This window comes from Danio aesculapii, chromosome 22 (genome assembly GCF_903798145.1).
Source record: "Danio aesculapii chromosome 22, fDanAes4.1, whole genome shotgun sequence".
Taxonomy (NCBI): domain Eukaryota; kingdom Metazoa; phylum Chordata; class Actinopteri; order Cypriniformes; family Danionidae; genus Danio; species Danio aesculapii.
Window position 1 is genome coordinate 31,191,543 of NC_079456.1, and position 19,161 is coordinate 31,210,703.

At 33.5% G+C, this 19,161-nt stretch overlaps 1 protein-coding gene across 1 annotated transcript in view; it reads left to right on the forward strand.

The window, feature by feature from the left end:
- The first annotated feature begins 213 nt into the window (after window positions 1-213).
- Window positions 214-19,161, forward strand: part of rbm20 (RNA binding motif protein 20) — a 152,908-nt gene continuing 133,960 nt past the window's right edge. Inside the window, exon 1 of the mRNA XM_056447751.1 lies at window positions 214-575. Coding sequence (XP_056303726.1) covers window positions 487-575 — 89 coding nt within the window. The 5' untranslated portion in view covers window positions 214-486. The remainder of the gene's footprint in view (window positions 576-19,161) is intronic.

Sequence of the window (19,161 nt, forward strand, 5' to 3'; positions counted from 1 at the left end):
TTCCTCAGCTATACACTCAGAGAATCAAAGGGCTTTGCACATAGACAACAGGGGTTCGTTGTCCCCCTCACTAAACGGTAATGGTCGGAAATGTTAATAATCTGCACACAGTGCCCCGTGTCTTTGATGATCCGATAACTGATCCAGGACTTTTGAGCGTCCGGCTAATGGCATTCCTCACACTTGCTCCGTCATTGGCCAGCAGGAGAATGAAAGTGTACGGGAGCCCTCAGGGACTCCCAAATGGTCAAGTGCCTTTACCGTCCCAGCTTCCTGTCGTATTCCTCTAGCTTCACCACCACCACCGGCCCCTTTTAAACACCTTTTTTTATCCACACTTTTTTTTAGATGTTTGAGCGGTCTGGCAGGAGCCACTTTCATTACTGCTGCTGATCCCAGAGGAACCCATTCAGAATAACAGAAAGCAGAAAGCAAAACTCTTGAAACTTTGTTGGGATTTCTTTCGGGTTGAGAGTACTTTCTACTATGAAGCAAACTTGGGACAAGGGCGTTTTTGAAAACGGACAGACTAAAACTGCTGGGAATGTCGGGAAGGCTGTTGAGCACCTCCAGAGGTAGGAAAATTCGCCGTTGTTGGAAAGCATGTTTGCGTTGTATGCAAAATCAATTTGTTTGCGAGTGTTTTGCCTCCGTTTTGGGTGGTTAAATAGGGCTTAAGTAGTGTAAGAAGTCTTGAGAATGTTTGAAGTCACGGTTTGTTTTGTTTTAAGACAGAGATGATGGATTGGTTTGATGAGTGTAACTTGGTGTCCTTTGCCAAAGTGTAGTTCCGCTGTGATTTCGGAGCTATTATTGTAGTCACGCTTCTCCAGCAGAAACACTGTTATCATTCCTGTTATCATTCCTGCTTATCCCTTAATGCTTTTCTGTCCCGTCACAGATTCAAACACGCATTTCACCTATACATTAAATCTAATATAGTCAAGTGCTTGTCCGATTTTGTTATATCACTTAATTTTTATTCTTTGTTGATTTATTTGAGAGGATTTTGTACTTATTGTTGAGTTTAATATTAAAATTAGTCTAATGCACAGTGCTTATTATTCTGACAATTTTACTAGTGCTTGGTTCAAATGGTAATCTGGTTAAAATATGACAATTGATTGGTCAGTTAAATTCGAAATAATTTATATAAAATACAACATAAATCAAATATAGTCAAGTGTTTGTTTAATTTTATTAGATCACTTAATTATTATTATTATTATTATTGATTTATTTGAGATGCTTTTTGTTAGATTTTGTTGAGTTTACTATGAAACAAATTCTAATACACAGTGTTTATCATTCTGACAATATGAACTAACACTTCAATGTTCAAATGGTAATCTGGTTAAAATATGATAATTAGTTGGACAGTTAAATATAAAAAATAAATTAATATAAAATACAACAAATCTAATATAATCAAGAGCTTGTTTAGTTTTAGTATATCACTTAATTATTTTTTTATTGATTTATTTGAGATGTTATTATTATTTTTTTTTTTTACATTTTGTTGAGTTTACTATTAAAATTCTAATGCACAGTGCTTATTATTCTGACAATTTGAACTTACACTTGGTTGTCATATTTTAACTTTTAATCTGGTTAAATATGACAATAATTGCACAGTAAAATACTTAAGTATTTTTTAAAAAGTCAGAATTATTAGCCCCTGAGTTATTAGCCCCCTGTCCCCAATTTCTGTTTACCAGAGAGCAGATCAACACATTTCTAAACATAATAGTTTAATAACTCATTCCTAATAACTGATTTATCTTTTATGATGACAGTAAATAATATTTGACTAGATATTTTTCAAGACACTTCTTTACAGCTTAAAGTGACATTTAAAGGCTTAACTAGGTTAATTATGTTAACTAGGCAGGTTAGAGTAATTAGGCAAGTTATTAAATAACGATGGTTTGTTCTGTAGACTATCTGGAAAAATATAGCTTAGAGGGGCTAATAATTTTGACCTTAAAATGCATTTTTAAAAATTAAAAACTGCTTTTATTCTAGCTGAAATAAAACAAATAAGACTTTCTCCAGAAGAAAAAATATTATCAGACATACTGTGAAAATATCCTTGCTCTGTGTAACATCATTTAGAAAATATTTAAAAAAGAAAAAAAAATTCAAAGGGGGGCTAATAATTCGGACTTCAACTGTATACATTTTGTTAAGGTTACTATCAAACTTCTAATGCACAGTGCTCATTATTCTGACACTTTTAGCTAACCCTTAAAATACGTTGGCTCAACTAAAATCATATAGATTTATAATAATATATTTTTATAATTTAAGAATATAAAAATCACTCGGACAGTTAAGTACTAAATTTATATAATTATAGATATTGGTTGCTTTTTACAATTGCCATTTTTTGCTCAATTTATGGTGTGAAGGCTTTTCTAGTGTTTATGTATTATAAGTTTGTTTTGAAGTGACAAAAATAACGTTTTTAAAATAAGCAATTAGCCCTTTTAATACACTATTAAAACGGTTATGTAAAATACTTACTATCTTTAAAATATATATCTCGTTTAATATCAGACTTAATTATAGACACTCAAAGTTAGTCTATAAACTTGTTAAATGTCAATAAATGGCTAAATTACTGAATTATTGCCAATAAAACTGTTCTATTAAAATATCATCATATTTTTTTAGCTTTAGTTCATGTTAATGCTTTTGTGTAGTCTATAAAATTTGGTTACACTGAGTGACTTTTTAATGTGTGCTTTTTGTAAAGCCTTAAAAATCTAAACATTTATATAAAAATACTCATTATTCTTTTTTTATGATTCAAATAACTTAACAATACCATCAGATTACACATTTTTACATCCTTTTAACATCCCCTTTTCACATTTACTGTGAAATGTGTTAACTCTGGTCGTGAGGCACCCACATGAAAATATACTATAGTAATTTATGTTAAATACTATGACATATACTAACACTGACACCTATAATAGAGATAGAGATGTTGCACAATGAGCTAAAATGTTGCTATTGGTTTTCATGTATGGGCGATATATATTGAATCACCAAAAATGATTGAGGTCGTCCATGTGTTGTGCGTTACAGTAATATCGCCCAATAAAAAGTCGATATAATGATTATTGTGACAGGCCTAATTTCTTACCATGTTGAAACTGTTGTCATTTAGAAGATTTCTGTCCCCTCATAATGATTTGTCCAATCATAATATTTATTTTATTCTTAACTAATTTGTTGTAAACATTTTTTAAATCTGTAAATATTTATACTACCTAAAACACAGAAAAAAATATAAATGTGTAAAATAATCAAAAAAAAGTAAGTAAGTACTGGATATTTGTCTAACAAACATGCTAAACATGTCAATAATGTCACTGTTAAACTGCAGAGTTTAACGCTCCCTGTTAAATATAATTAGAGCGGAGATCAAAATCCCGAAATGCAATTTAAAAGCCTAAATAATTTCCAAATAAACACCAATGAATCACAAGCTGTCGACTGTTTATGCATATAACCCCATATACTCTATTGTATTACATTTCAAAATGACCCAAAAGCAAATAAAATCAGTTTAAAATGTCCACTAAAAGACATACTTTCTGCTAAAACATAGAGTTAAAGTCTAAATCTTTCCCCCTTCTGACTTTTCTTTTTCAAGTATTTCCTAAATAATGTTTAACAGAGCAAGGAATTTTTCACAGTAATTCCTATAATATTTTTTCTTCTGGAGAAAGTCTTATCTTTTTTATTTCGGCTAGAATTAAAGCAGTTAATTGTTTAAAACCATTTTAAGTACAATATTAAGCAATATTTTTTTTTCTATTGTCTACAGAACAAACCATCATTATACAACGACTTGCCTAACTAACTTGGTTAAGCCTTTAAATGTCACTTCAAGCTAAATACTAATATCTTGAGAAATATCCAGTAAAATATTCTGTACTGTCATCATGGCAAAGATAAAAGAAATTAGAAATGAGTTATTAAAACTATGTTTAGGAATGTGTTGAAAAAAAAATCTTCTCTCCATTAAACAAATTGGAGAAATAATGTACAGGGGGGCTAATATTTCTGACCTCAATTGTATGTGACTTTTTTAATTATGTAGAGTGTCAGATATGTTAGACTATTCCCTTTTGTCTCTTTGTTTTTACATCATAAATCAGTTATGAAGATGAAAACAGACAGAAATGAGGGAGGAAAAGTAAAACACATAAGCTTGGTTCCTCCACAGACTGTTTTGAATGTTTTCAGCAGATGCTACTGGTGACAAACTGCAATATCAGTGCTGATGTGGACATAAGTGATGGCCTCATTCCTGCTACATGCCTCTCTACGAATCAATCAGTCAAAATATAATACAAATCACCAGAAACATTTGCATTTAATAGCTACTAACAGCCTTTTTGTTGATAAAAGCATCTTGCGAAGTTCAGATGGTTGCATATAGACAACCGTTTAAGGCACTTATGCGACAACATGGTACTTAACTTGCTCTAGTACAAGTGAACATAATTAGCTCTCAGCACCGGACAAACATGGCAGTGAGTGACGTATGGAATCAGGCGGCTCTTCTGTGCGTCTTACAGAACTGTGGACGCCGGTTTTGTTGCGGTGCTAAAAAGGTGTCGGTTTACGGACGGGTCGTGTTCGTTAATGCTATTTTAACCACGTCAACATTCTCTGCTTATGCACAACACTTGCTATATGTTCTGTGCAGGTCTGATAACATTTCTTCTAGGCCTGTCATGATATCTATGTTTTGTTGTTCGATATATTGCATCAAAGTATACTGCGATAAATTATATTATTGTCATTTTATGCTACTCATTATATTATGCCAGAATGACAACGTAATGGCATCATAATGCAAATACACTCTTCCAAAGAACACATAATATTTTATTCTTAAGACCAGGAGCGCCCAAACTTTTTCTTATGAAGGGCCAAAAACTTGATTTGAGGCTAGTGGGCCGAAGGTAAATATATTTGCCATGGGTAATTTCCTAATTTATTTAATAATAAAAAAAATGAATAGACAACAATGCTTTATATTAACTAATACAGTATTTTTACAGTTTACAATGAACTTATTACAATTAAAACAAAACAATCTAATTTATAACAGAATTACACTAGTTTTTGCTTGCCGATGTCTTCTGCAAAGTCCTCTATTCGTCGAGTGACAGTGTTTAAAATGTAAAAAATAATTTACAAAATTTAATTGAAACCTTTAGTTTCAGTTTGCTTTTTCTGTAGCTCAACAATAAAACAAACAAAAAAGGTTACGTCAAATTAGAATTGACTATCCCTATGTTAAAAGCATTCATCCCAATATTATTCTCTATCATAATCACTGTCCTCTCAGATGGGATGGTGGGCTAAATCAAAGGTTACAATGGGCCAACTTTGGGCATCTCTGCTTAAGACTATTTCATTTAATTATAGTAATTTTAACTTTTTAATAATTAGGCATTGGAATCAGAATGTGAAAACGCATATCCGAAATAAATAATAATAAATGTTAAAGGTAAAAAGTAACAGAGGCTGTGATATCTGCTACCTGATCTATTTTCAGTCATCAGGCACCCACATGATTTGATTGATATTTATTCATTAGGATAAACCCCTTGAGATGTACCGTCTCATTTTCAAGGGGGTCCCACAATTATTCACAATCACATAATATTAACACCAGAAGACAAAAACAAAACATAAATTACACAAAACATAACAAAAAAAGAGAAGTAGTATACATACCAACGCATACAGTTGAAGTCAAAATTATTAGCCCCCCTTTTGAATTTTTATTTCTTTTTTAAATATTTCCCAAATGATGTTTAACAGAGCAAGGAAATTTTCACAGTATGTCTGATAAGATTTTTTTTTCTGGAGAAAGTCTTATTTGTTTTATTTCGGCAAGAAAAAAGCAGTTTTTAAATTTTAAACACCATTTTAAGGTCACATTTATTAGCCTCTTTAAGATTTTTTTTTTTGATTGTCTACAGAACAAACCATCATTATACAATAACTTGCCTAATTTCTATAACCTGCCTAGTTAACCTAATTAACCTAGTTAAGCCTTTAAATGTCACTTTAAGCTGAATAGAAGTGTCTTGAAAAAATATCTAGTCAAATATTATTTACTGTCATCATGGCAAAGATAAAATAAATCAGTTATTAGAAATGAGTTATTAAAACTATTATGTTTAGAAATGTGTTGAAAAAAATCTGCTCTCTGTTAAACAGAAATTGGGGAAAAATAAACAAGGGGTCTAATAATTCAGGGGGACTAATAATTCTGACTTCAACTGTATATAGTACAAAAATTATACCGATCAGGGAATCAAATCACCACAGGAAACATCCTCAGGAAAAAAAACAAGTACAATCCAAAGTAAAATATGATAGCAAAGTTTGCCTAAACACCTTAAATGATGTAATGGATTGAATGTTAGCAGATAAATTATTCCAATCTATTAAACCTCTCTTTTACCAATAGATTTTTTAAAAATGAGGAACAAAAAAAAAAGTCTGAACAGAATGTCCTACTTGATAATTTAAGGAAAAAAAAGAGAAATGTTGTAAATAATAAGGATACTTAAAATGAATACATTTAAATATAAATTGAAGCCAGTGAATATGTCGTCTTGTGTGCAAAGATAGCCACTGCAGTAGATCATACATTATACAATGATGTGTGTTAAAAGAACAACCCAGAACAAATTATTTAGAGGAGCAAGATCTAAGTTCAGTGCAGTCTGATAAACAATTTCACAATAATCAAAAATTGAAAATATGAGTTGAAGAGCAAGTTTCTTGCCAACACTAAATAAAAAACAATGTCCGATGTAAGGTACTAATTCCAAGGCTGACTTTACTTACAATTTACTTTACATTTTACATGAAAATATACTAAAGTCATTTATAGTAAATACTAATGTTTTTAAATACTGACACTGACAGCTCCAACAGAGATAGAGATGTTGCACAATCAGCTAAAATGTTTCTAGAATTGGTTTTTATGTATGGGCGATAAAGCCTCACCAAAAATGATTAAGGTCATGTCCATGTGTTGTGTGATAAGTCCATATATTGATTATTGTGACAGGTCTAATTTCTTCCCATGTTGAAACTGGTGTCGTTTTTAGCTTGAGAAAATGACAACTGGTCAGATTTTTTCATTAGTTGTGATTCAAAATAGCAAATAGTGATTTCTATAAGTAGTACAATGGATAAAAGTATGAATGAAAAGATGGCAGCTTTAGTTATTTATATGTAAAAGATCCAAACTTTTTCATTTGGAATTTGGAAGAAATGTCATTTAAAGAATAAAAAACAACAACATTTCGCTTATTACCGGAAAAATGTGGTTTGCCATCTCCAGGTTGGAGCAAAGTCAATTCAGTTCAATTCAATTCACATTCATTTCTATAGCGCTTTTACAATGCAGATTGTGTCAAAGCAGCTTCACTTAGAAGATTATAGTGATTTGAAACAGTGTTAGTTCAGTTTTAAGTTCAGTTCTGTTTAGATCAGTTTAGTGTGGTTTAATATTCACTGCTGAGAGTCCAAACACTGAAGAGCAAATCCGTCGAAGTCGGTGGAGGAGTTCAAGTATCTTGGGGTTTTGTTCACGAGTGAGGAAAGGATGGAACGTGAAATTGGCAGGCGGATTGGTGCAGAGGCAGCAGCAATGCAGTCGATGTACCGGTCCGTTGTGGTAAAGAAGGAGCTGAGTCGAAAGGCAAAGCTCTCGATTTACCGGTCAATCTACGTTCCTACTCTCACCTATGGTCATGAGCTTTGGGTCATGATCGAAAGGACAAGATCTCGGATACAAGCGGCTGAAATGAGTTTCCTTCTCAGGTTGGCAGGGCGCACTCTTATAGATAGGGTGAGGAGCTCTGACACCCGGGAGGAGCTCAGAGTAGAACCGCTGCTCCTCCAAATCGAAAGAAGTCAGTTGAGGTGGCTTGGGCATCTGTTTCGGAGGGAGGTGTTCCAGGCATGTCCCACTGGGAGGAGACCTCGGGGAAGACCCAGGACACGCTGGAGGGACTATGTTTTTCGGCTGGCCTGGGAACGCCTCGGGATCCCCCCTGAGGAGAAATATCTGTTTTAAATTGCTTTTGATATATCTAACGCCATAATATATGTGAGAAAAATGTTTCACCATCATTACAAATATATATTAATGTAGAACTTAAACCACATATTGTGACCTTAATTCATTCATTCATTCATTCATTTAACATTGCCTAAGTCTCTATTTCAGAGGTCACCACAGCGGAATGAACCGCCAACTACTCCACCATATGTTTTATGCAGCAGAAATTCCCAGTATTGGAAAATACCTATACACTCTCATATTTACACTCATACACTATGGCCAATTTAGTTTATTCAATTCACCTATTCACCTTAATCTTCATGTACAAGCTTCATTTTTAGATGTTAAAAATAGCTCGTTTTGCTGCTTGATGTTGCAAACTGATATTTTCATATTATATTATTCTACTTGGTTTGCATAGTTATGCAAACATTTGTTTGTAGAAGTAGTTTGACCGTTTTCTGCCGTTTAGTATTCAGATTCAGTCACCTACGGGAGAAATGACTAGAAAGTTCTAAAACTATCGCAAACATGAGCGCACTTCTGCATTGAAGAATAGGGTAAATAGTGCATGTCTCTTGGACCGGGGGAAACCAGAGCATTTGGGAAAATCCCAACTGGCCCAGCTGAGACTGAAACCAGCGACCTTCTTGCTGTGAGGCGACAGTGCAAACCACTGAGCCGCAGTGCTGCCATGCTTTGACCTGTGCTAACTAAAATGTCAAGCAAGTGATCATACTCCATTTTATTATCTTTTAAACTACTTTCTGAAAACGCATCAAACCTAGTGGTTTGAAGAATTGCGTATATAGCATTAGACTTAAAATAATCATTAATTAATATCTTGAATAATATAAATGAATTATAATGGTGACATTCTTGAGACTTAAGGACACCATACAAACACCATAAATTATTAAAAGACACACTAGGGCTGTGGGATTAATCTAATCGCAATCACATATCTATCAATAGCTAATCTCAAGAGGCTGCAATATTTAACTTCCTCCACCCAGAACAAATGTGTGACTGCCATCTTACTAGCCAATTGAGTGAGCACACTTTCACAATCAGAATCAGAATTGCACAGCCGAACTATGCGGAACGCCCACAATAAAAAAACTAACAAACAGGAAAGCGCGGATAAGTGGGATAATGGCGTCTTCTTCAGAATCATTAATAGACCAATTAAAAGACAAAGAAAAACAGCATATCGGTAATATGTAAATATCTTGATTTCAAAATCACAGACAGCAAACAAAACCAGGTAATTTGTAAGAGCTGTCGCAGAATTGTTGCCACAGCATGAGGAAATACAACAACCAGCACCTAAAAAAGCACCACAGGCGGCTATATGAGGAGCGTCTTGCTAAAAAGTCAACTGAAAGTACTGCCGGTGACACTCAATCTAGTAGCAAGCAACAACAAAATACAATTTCAGAGATGTTTGCTAAGTTATTATCTTTTCAGTTCCTTTTTTTAACTAACACTCACTGCATTTTAGCAGTAAGAAGCTACGATACAGATTATTGACAAACAAACAAAACTAATTTTTGATTACAGATATTGACAAACAAACAAAACTAATTTTTGAACAATCTTAAAGCTAAGACATTACCATTGCTATGTGAAACAGATACCCAACTGATACACATACTTAATCAAACTGTTTTGATTTCATTATTTCGAACAGAAAAATTGTACACAAAACAATTCTTTAAACAAAATATATTTGATCATGGTCAAAATGGAGCGGGATGAAGCGCAAGCTTATTATTCTCCCCACCCCATTACCACACACATCATTCGTCTATTACTTCAAATTATTTCTTCTTTTCCTTATCTCTTCTTTTTACATGAGACATATTTGATCCTTTTGGCATATTTGACATATTATATGGTTAATTCACTATTTGTACTAGGGATGCCACAATTCTCAATGTAATATTGAACCGTTTGGTACGACATCCACGGTTCAATACGTGCTTGCGAATTGTGTATTTTTCGGTTTTATGTCTAAATAATTTATGTTTTATTTCTCTCCGAATTGACTTTTTGCGTGTGCCTGTAAGCACACAAGCTGATATGAGCAAACTCCTCCCCGTGAGTAAATATTCAATCACTATGCTCTAACGTTGGGGAGCGCTTAACCATCATTCCATACTTTAACATGCCTAGCCATCAGAATCTAATCGAACTGAAAACCGTGTTAAAAACCGAGGTATGTATTGAACCGTAGGCTAACTGTTTTGTTGCATCTCTAATTTGTACATTTACATTTTAACACAGACCCCAAATACATAGTATTGCAAACAGCCATTAACTGAAATTTCATCATACCTTTCTCATTTTGTTCTTTGTTCAGTCACCTCTATTCCTCACCATATTTCTTTAATATATATATATATTTTTTTTTTTATTTATTTATTTATTATTATTATTTTTTATACATTTTTTACATATTTTTACAATGACCTCTATTAATCATTATATTCCTTTAATAATATATATTTACACAACTTTTTAAATTGATTAATATCTCGACAATTTCACACCACATACAGATTTATAAAATGTATTTATTTTTTTTCAAAGTTGTCCTTGTTTTCAACCTCCCAAGACTTTGTTCTTCTCTCAGATTATACAGTGCATCTGGAAAGTATTTTATTTGTTTTTATTTTTTGATAAATTTGCAACAATTTAAAACAATTTTTTCACATTGTCATTATGGGGTATTGTGTGTTGAATTTTGAGGAAATAAATTAATTTAATCCATTTGGGAAGAAGGCAGTAACATGAAAAAGTAAAATGGAAAAAGTTAATCGATATGAATACTTTCCGGATGCACTGTATCCCGCATGTCTTTCCTTAAAATTTTTTTTATGCATTTCAGAATTACTTTTTCCTAGCTTTAAACATAACTTTCATAAAATTTACCCAAATCATTTAACTCAAGTAGTTTCAACTTAAAAAATAAAGATATTGTATGCTCCAAATATGTTTTTAAGCTGTAATTACTTCAAGCCTGTACCTAATAATACTTTTCAGTCGAAAATAACCCTGTAGCACCAAGCCAATCTGGTCACTCTATCCTTCCTAATGCGCCCATTATAATTTCGTGACATTCCTCCTGAAATCTCCACCATGCCTACTAAGTCAGCTTTAATTGTTTAACAGCCCCTTCCCAGGTTTGTTGGCTCCTGCATTAATAGGCACGGTGAACTGAACCCACATCGAAGCTTGTCACAGCCAGCGAAAGGTCGGTGCGCTGAAAGACGAGGCATTTTTGATGGATTGTTTTTAAATAGCGCAGTGGGCCGCAGCATTAGGGTTGGTATTGTCAGGATGTTGCGCTGGCCTTTATTTTTTTTCGCCCCCTCTGGTCTCTTTTGCAATACAGCTGCTCTCTCTATATCACTCTGCCGTCCTGATCCAGAGGGGGACGTTTTTCTTGCCCCGGGGAACGCGAATGAGGGCTGATGGGAGTCCCGGAAGCCATTCTGGGTCTGCATAGCTTTGGGCTTTTCTGGGATAAAACGGTGTGGTGAAATATGCCTTTGGAAAGGTACATTTCCATTTTTTCTTTGGTTATTGGTGTTGTTTTCAAGTTTGAGTGGTTGTTGATGATTTAAAATCTGTTTTTACTTTGGTTTTGTGCGTGTTTTTTTGCGGCGTGTTGACCTTGGTTCTTCATAGCATGCTTGTGTGTTTACTGGTATTACCATGATGCTTAAATCACAGCTGGGAAATATGTTGTGAATGCCTTTGTCCCTTCAGCTCTTAAGACTACAGGCTATTTGGTTGCCTTTTGTCATTAGGCTCATGTCACGAAATACATTGTAACACAATGCTATGTGGAAACGCTTGTGTGTTTTGATGTGGTGGCCATTGAACTTCTAAAACTTCTGGTCAGAAGACTGGATATGATTTTTTTAGAGCAATGGTATAGTGGTCCTTTGGGTTTTTATAAAAAGATTTATTTATATAAATGCCCAATGTGAAATTGTCAGATGCCTCTGTGGGTGTATGCTGCAAATCAAATGTCTCTACGAGGACAAATAAAGTTAACTATCTAACTAACTAACTCACTAAAATAATAGCTATTATTGAGTTTTGAGTGGCGCAGATGGTCAGCATGAGATGTTTAAAGCAAGAAATTGTTCGTTTGTTGGTCCTGGAAGAGAACTAATGTCATTCAAATGTAAAATAGACCTTTTAATTCAAATGTAAGTGTAGGATGTAAATCTGGAATGTGGAATTGAAAAACTTGTCAAGCTAACTGTTTAGGTTGTTGTTGTCTTTCTATATATGGCATCTTATATCATCGGAAAACATAAAATGGATGATTATTGGATGGGAATGAATGGATTGTGGATGTACAGTATACGATTATTTTATTTTTTTCTTGTTGTCCATTAAGTATACTTCAGTTTTTATGAGTATGTTACATTTTAATTGTCATTATTAGCAATGTGAACACTCATATATTATACTCGCAACTTGCATAACAAATATTAGCATTTTGGTGAGGAAAAAGTGCAGACAGTAGATTTTTTCGCTTCGCAGAGTGTCCTAAAATGAAGTGGAGTTGTAGCTAATTAGAAGATTTTCAAGCATTTGCATGATTTTAATCATTTAACCAAAAACAATGCAGGACTAGTAATACTAGATTTTGATTTTAATGATCATCAAGCAACACTCAAAAAATTACTTTAGCTGCAAGTTTAAACTACTTATTTAAAATTATTTGAAACAACCCAATTCTTAAGGTTTTTTTTGGGACAACGTAATTGTTTTATGTTTAAACCACTTAAATTTGTAAAAATGATTAGGTGATGGAATTGTGTGGAACACAGCATTTTTTACAACGACCCAAATTGCGAAAGGAAAACTTTCACTACTCTCAATTGTTATCTATATGAATGTACAAAAGATTTGTTTACTAAAACATTTAAAAGTTCACAAAGTGTCAAAGCGAAAGTTCATTAGTGTTTTTTTTTTCAATTTGTAGTAAGGTTTTCAATTAACCAGACTGAGAAGTAGGGCTGCACAATATATCGTTTCATCATCGATATCGCAATGTGATGATTCACAATAGTCCCATCGCAGGATATGCAATATTGAGTTTGCATAAGAATTTATAATTTGCATTTGTTTTTGAGTTCTGTGATTGTGTAATGATTTTAAAAACATTCAGGCATAAGAAATTGTACCATTTATAACTTTAATGATGATTAATTTGATTGAATTATGTTTATTTTTCAATTACTGAACATGAATACAATTACACTTGACAAACGATAAGATTGCGTTTTTTTAATTATTTCAGTTTTATCTTTTTCTTTATTGTTTTTTAAATGATTTCAGTTGTAGCTTTTTCTTTATTGTATTTATTGATTGCTTAGATTTTATTTACATGCACTTCCATGGCAGAATTATCCCAATCAATTTAACATAGATTCTTTCCAAATAGAAATTTTTAAGTCACCTGGTGAAATTGTTTTCATATCGCAAAATATATTGCAGAATAAAAAAATATTGCAATGTTACAATGTTGCAATGTTATGTGAGAAGTAATACATTGCTGTAATTGGTTTTGTAGCTCTATGATTATTAACAGAGACATTTGTTAAGTAGAACATTTGCTCAAACGTTTTTCCAAAATGTGACCAAAACACTATTGCAAAGCTAAAGTTAGCATTAGAAACCTCCAAGCCACCAAACTGCAAAGAACAAGCCTTAAAATACAGCTATTCTGTAGCTGTGCGATCACCAGCAAAAAAACTAAATCTATTTTGTTTTTATCATTCTGTGAACAAAACTGAACAGCACTATAACTGAAAACTCTGTAATGCTGGCATTTGTTCTACATCTGTACGGTACCCCATGAAATGTTGAAATGCGACAAAAGGTTTCATCATAATGCGACCCAAACTGAAGGACAGTGCTAAATGTTAGCATTTATCAGTTGGCAATAAAATCATGAAGCAAGCAAATGGTGAACAGCAAACACTGTGATGCTAGTACAATTTTAACTGAGATTTTCTCACCAGATACACCTGCGAAAATGCTTCATGAACTTTTTTTTATTAAAAAAACAAACAAACAGCAATGCTAATGCTATCTTTTCATTTGTTAGTTAGTTGTTAGTTCTGTCATCATTTTCTCACCCTTTACTTGTTTCAAATCTTTATGAGTATCTTTCTTTAGTTGAACGCGAAAGAAGATATTTGGAAGAGAGCTGAAAACTTGTAACCATTGGCTTCCAACAAATACTATAGAAGTCAATGGCTACAGGTTTCCAGCTTTCTTCATATTTTATTTTGTGTTCAATGGAAGAAAGAGACTCATAAAGCAAATAGTGAGTAAATGTTTATTTTTGGGTAAACTCTTAATTTTTGGGTTAAATCTCTTTAAACCAAAGTCAGTTTTTAAGTTAAAGCTACATATTCTTTCCTCGCCTATCTTGGCGGGGACAACTCACATCTACTAAAGTTGGCTTCACAGTTCTTGGCCTAGAAAGGTTGAAAGAATACCAGCAGTGAAATCTGTTGTACTATTCCTGTGCTGTACTCATTTTTCATAAATTAGTCACATCATTTTCCTTGTCTTTTTTTTTTTTGTTCATCTTGAGTTGATTAAGTATACTTAAAATATACTTGCGGTGGTAGCTTAATTGAAACACACCTTTTTACCCACATCACATAAATAGTTAACTATATGTGACGAAATTTAAATATCGTTAAAAATCTAATTAAGAAACTGTTATACACTGTTTCTTTTCATTGGGTTAAAGTAAAAAAAAAAAGAAATTTAAAAATCCACTATCTCTCTTACTTTTAGGCTATTCTGGAGCCATGTGCACCCACTGACAGGTAAAATCTGCTTCTCTCTGTCTCACATTCAAGTTCAGATTGCAGGACATTTTGTAGAGTATTGACAAAACATTTTAGATGTATAAAGTATGCAATATATTAACATAATTAAATTAACAAAATATACAGCAAATGAGAAATAGGCCTAAATAAAAGAAAAAAAGGAATACAAACAGACGATATCTCTAAACATTACAATAGGCTAATTACAAGACGTGTCGATTAATTAAATTAAAGGCAAATTAGTTGATCTACCATTTCTAATGGTATACAGCCAATTTAGATGTAATTCCGTCCTCTTTGAGTATTTAGTAAACTTTTTCTAAAAGTTTTTTAGATTTAAAGATAGATTTAATGTTTCTCTCACGCACACAATTTTTAGAAAGCAAGAAGCCAAATCCTGGACATTTTAGCAGATTTAGAAACCCTGGACACATTTTTAAGTCTCAAAAAGGCTTGTCTCTTTGGGTCTCTGCAGAGAAGATGAGACTGTTGACAGTTCTCACACAGTGCGAAATGGGAAAACGAGAGAAACATGTTCCAATCCGCTTGTTAAGTGTGAAGTCACACGAAGCGGCTTCCAGGTCCAAGCGCTATATCAAACTGTATGGAGACTCATCAAATGCTAATAATAAATGTTTACAAAGCGATGTATCACTTTCGAAAATCACGATCGCAATATATATCCATGCCTAATATAAGATGGCCAGAAAGTGATGATTTTTTATAAATTGTTAAAATTTTGGTACTTGTGATGCAGCATGTTCAGAGACTGATGTGTACACTATGATTTTATAGAAAATTGACTTTAATGTGTGATATATGAAAAAAAATTGGCCATAAATGAATATTTTCTCAATTCAATTGAGTAGCAGCTTGGACCCGAAAACAGTATTCCATACATCACCGATATGTCACGACTTAACAAGTGGATACTTTAACGATTGTGGATGTTTGGTTATATTGGGCGGGTACAAAAAAAGTATAAAATAATAATAATAAAAAAAGTGTCACTAAATATATTTGTGTGGCCGTTAATATACCTAGGCGGCCCGCCCAATTAAAGTCTATGTGTAGGAAGCACTGATACAATTGGATGGATGTTTTAGGCATAATTTAACCCAGTAGTTAAAGCTACATGCTGCCATGTTCATGTCACAACAAACCTAAAAACTAGCAAACTTCTTTTTCACTCATTGCACCATTGTCTGATATCCCTGTGATCTCTAACTTGCCCAAAGCCAAATGGTTGCGGCGCCGATTCTGAGGTTCAGGCATCTCAATGTGCCTTGTTTCCTCCGGCGACGTTGATCGCATGACAGTTTATTCAGGAAGGTGTGATCTCTCAAATATCAGCACTCGCTCTTTCAGCAACCAAACGCGAGGGCTGTCAGCTGCTTTGATTGATGGAGAAACCAAACGGCCATTAATTATCAAACCCACTTTGGTGGGGCGGATGGATTGTCCGAGCGAATCTGTGAAGTGTCAGTGTTTGTAATGGGCTAGAACACAGGCGTTACATCCTTCAAGTCCACGAACAAACGCAACAAACGCGGTGTGAAGAGATTTGTCACGTTAGCTTAGTGAAAAAGTGCCAAGCTTGGCCTTCGACTGGTGTCAACCGCTATCAGCCTATTTGTGGTGGCACTTATTTGTTTTCATCTTTGCAGAATTGCGGGTTTCCTGCTGTGGCTTTGGACTTCGGGCCTCTGAGCATGTGTTCATTGCTTTGCTGACACGTCCGAGCAACTGGGCTGAGCTTTAAGTTCAACGCTTGACAGGTTTATGGCACCGGCGACTTCTGCTATTTCACTGAAAGGGAATTTGCGGACTTTGAAGTGATTTGGGAGCAAATGGCACTGAGGAAATTCGGAGAATGAAAGTACATCATGAAGTTGAATTTGTGGTGTATTGGCTTTGCTTGAATTTGACTTAATGAAGGAACTTTAAATGAGGAAAAAATATTAATCCATCCACCTATTTATATCTGCGTTTGAAAAAAATGCTTAATGGAAAAGCCAAGATGCACATCCATTTTTAAAATGTGCCTAAGAAAATGTATGTTTACTACTCAGTAGGACAAACTTGACTCACTAGCCTTCAGCTTAGTTCACTCATTATTCCACAGCGGAATGAACCACCAGTTACTCTGGCATATGTTTTATTCGGCAGATTCCCTTAAAAACACAACTCAGTGCTGGGAAACTCTCTCTCTTTCTCTCTCACACACACACACACACACACACACACACACTAAAGACAATTTTGTTTACCCAGTTTACCCATATCGCATGTCTTTGGATGTTTTGCGAAACCGGAGCACCCAGAGGAACCCCACGCCAACACGGGCAGAACATGTAAACTCCACACAGAAACGCCAACTGGTCCTGAGGCATATTGCTAGGACACATAGAGCCAAATCCCATTTTTTTTGGTTGGAAATATAACTTATGATATAGATAATAATTTTGTTTTGGTACAGAGTAAAGTACAAACACATAACAAAAAATGTTTCAGAAGACAATCACCTACTGCACTGTTAATTCCAGGTGGGACATCCGTAGAAAAATTCAAAGCTGTAACTGTAACATTGCAGACATTTAGACCAATTTAATGCTATCAACCACAAAGCAAAACAAATATAATGTACTGGATATCACAGATTAATGTTTATTATTACTGAGTATACAAAGCAATATATATAAACTATATATTATATACAGTTGAAGTCAGCATTATTAGCCCCCCCTTTGATTTTTTTTTTCTTTTTTAAATATTTCACAAATGATGTTTAACAGAGCAAGGAAATTTTCACAGTATGTCTGATAATATTTTTTCTTCTGGAGAAAGTCTTATTTGTTTTATTTCGACTAGAATAAATGCAGTTTGTAATTTTTTAAAAACCATTTTAAGGACAAAATTATTAACCCCTTTAAGCTATATATTTTTTTTGATAGTCGACTTGCCTAATTACTCTAACCTGCCTAGTTAACGTAATTAGCCTAGTTAAGCCTTTAAATGTCACTTTAAGTATAGAAGTTTCTTGAAAAATATCTAGTCTAATATTATTTACTGTCAGCATGACAAAGATAAAATGAATCAGTTATTAGAAATGAGTTATTAAAACTGTTGTGTTTAGAAATGTGTTGAAAAAATCTCTCCGATAAACAGAAATTGGGGGAAAAATAAACAGGGGGCTAATAATTCAGGGGGTTTAATAATTATGATTGCAACTGTATAGCATATATGAAATAGCATATTGAGGCCAAAAGCTAGGCAAATTTTTTTGATTTAACCTACACTTAAAAAACAAACAAAGTCTCATCTTTGTCAAAATGGACCTGGAAGAGTTAATTAAATTAAGGTTAATTAAAATAATGTTTAATAATAAATTAATAATAGATTGCTGTTTTTTAAAGCAGAAAAAGTCTAATAATAGACATTATATATCCATTTATAGCTTGATTAATTAAATTGTGACACCCAAGTACACTGTAAAAAAATAAAAAAATTAGCAGTTGTAAAAAAAAAAAAGTTAGCAGTTTTCCATATTTTTGTGATTCATGTTTTTTCCTATTTATTTATGCTTTTGAATTGCATTATGTGACCTTGATCTTTCTTCCAACAACTTTTAACCTTGAAAAGTTTGAAAAAATGACTTTTATGAACATTTTTAATAGTTTAAAGTGACATTGTCTGGATTGGTGTTGTATATTACGCTACAAACACCTTATAATAAAGTGCCAGTACATTCTGACTTATTTCTCTCTACATTATTTCTTGAGCATTATATTATTTCAAACCTCTAAAATGTCAACAAAAGTCACTTTGTTAAACTGTAGAGTTGAATATTCAACATCAAAAGTCGACAGAGCAGAGATCAACATCCCATAATGCAATTCACAACCACAAATAAACTTAAAAATATAAAAACAGATACTTTTTTTCAGTGTAGTGAAGTTCGTATGGGAGTTCGTATGGGATGTAATTATAAATTGGAAGTTGGCCCTGATCAGCACTTCACACCAATCCTGATGCTGTTTCCATTTTCAGAAAGAGCCGTTGCTGACAGCTCTGTGTGTGCGTGCGTGCATGTGTGTGTGTGTGTGTGTGAGAGAGAGAGAGAGAGAGAGAGAGAGAGAGAGAGAGAGAGAGATTGAATTG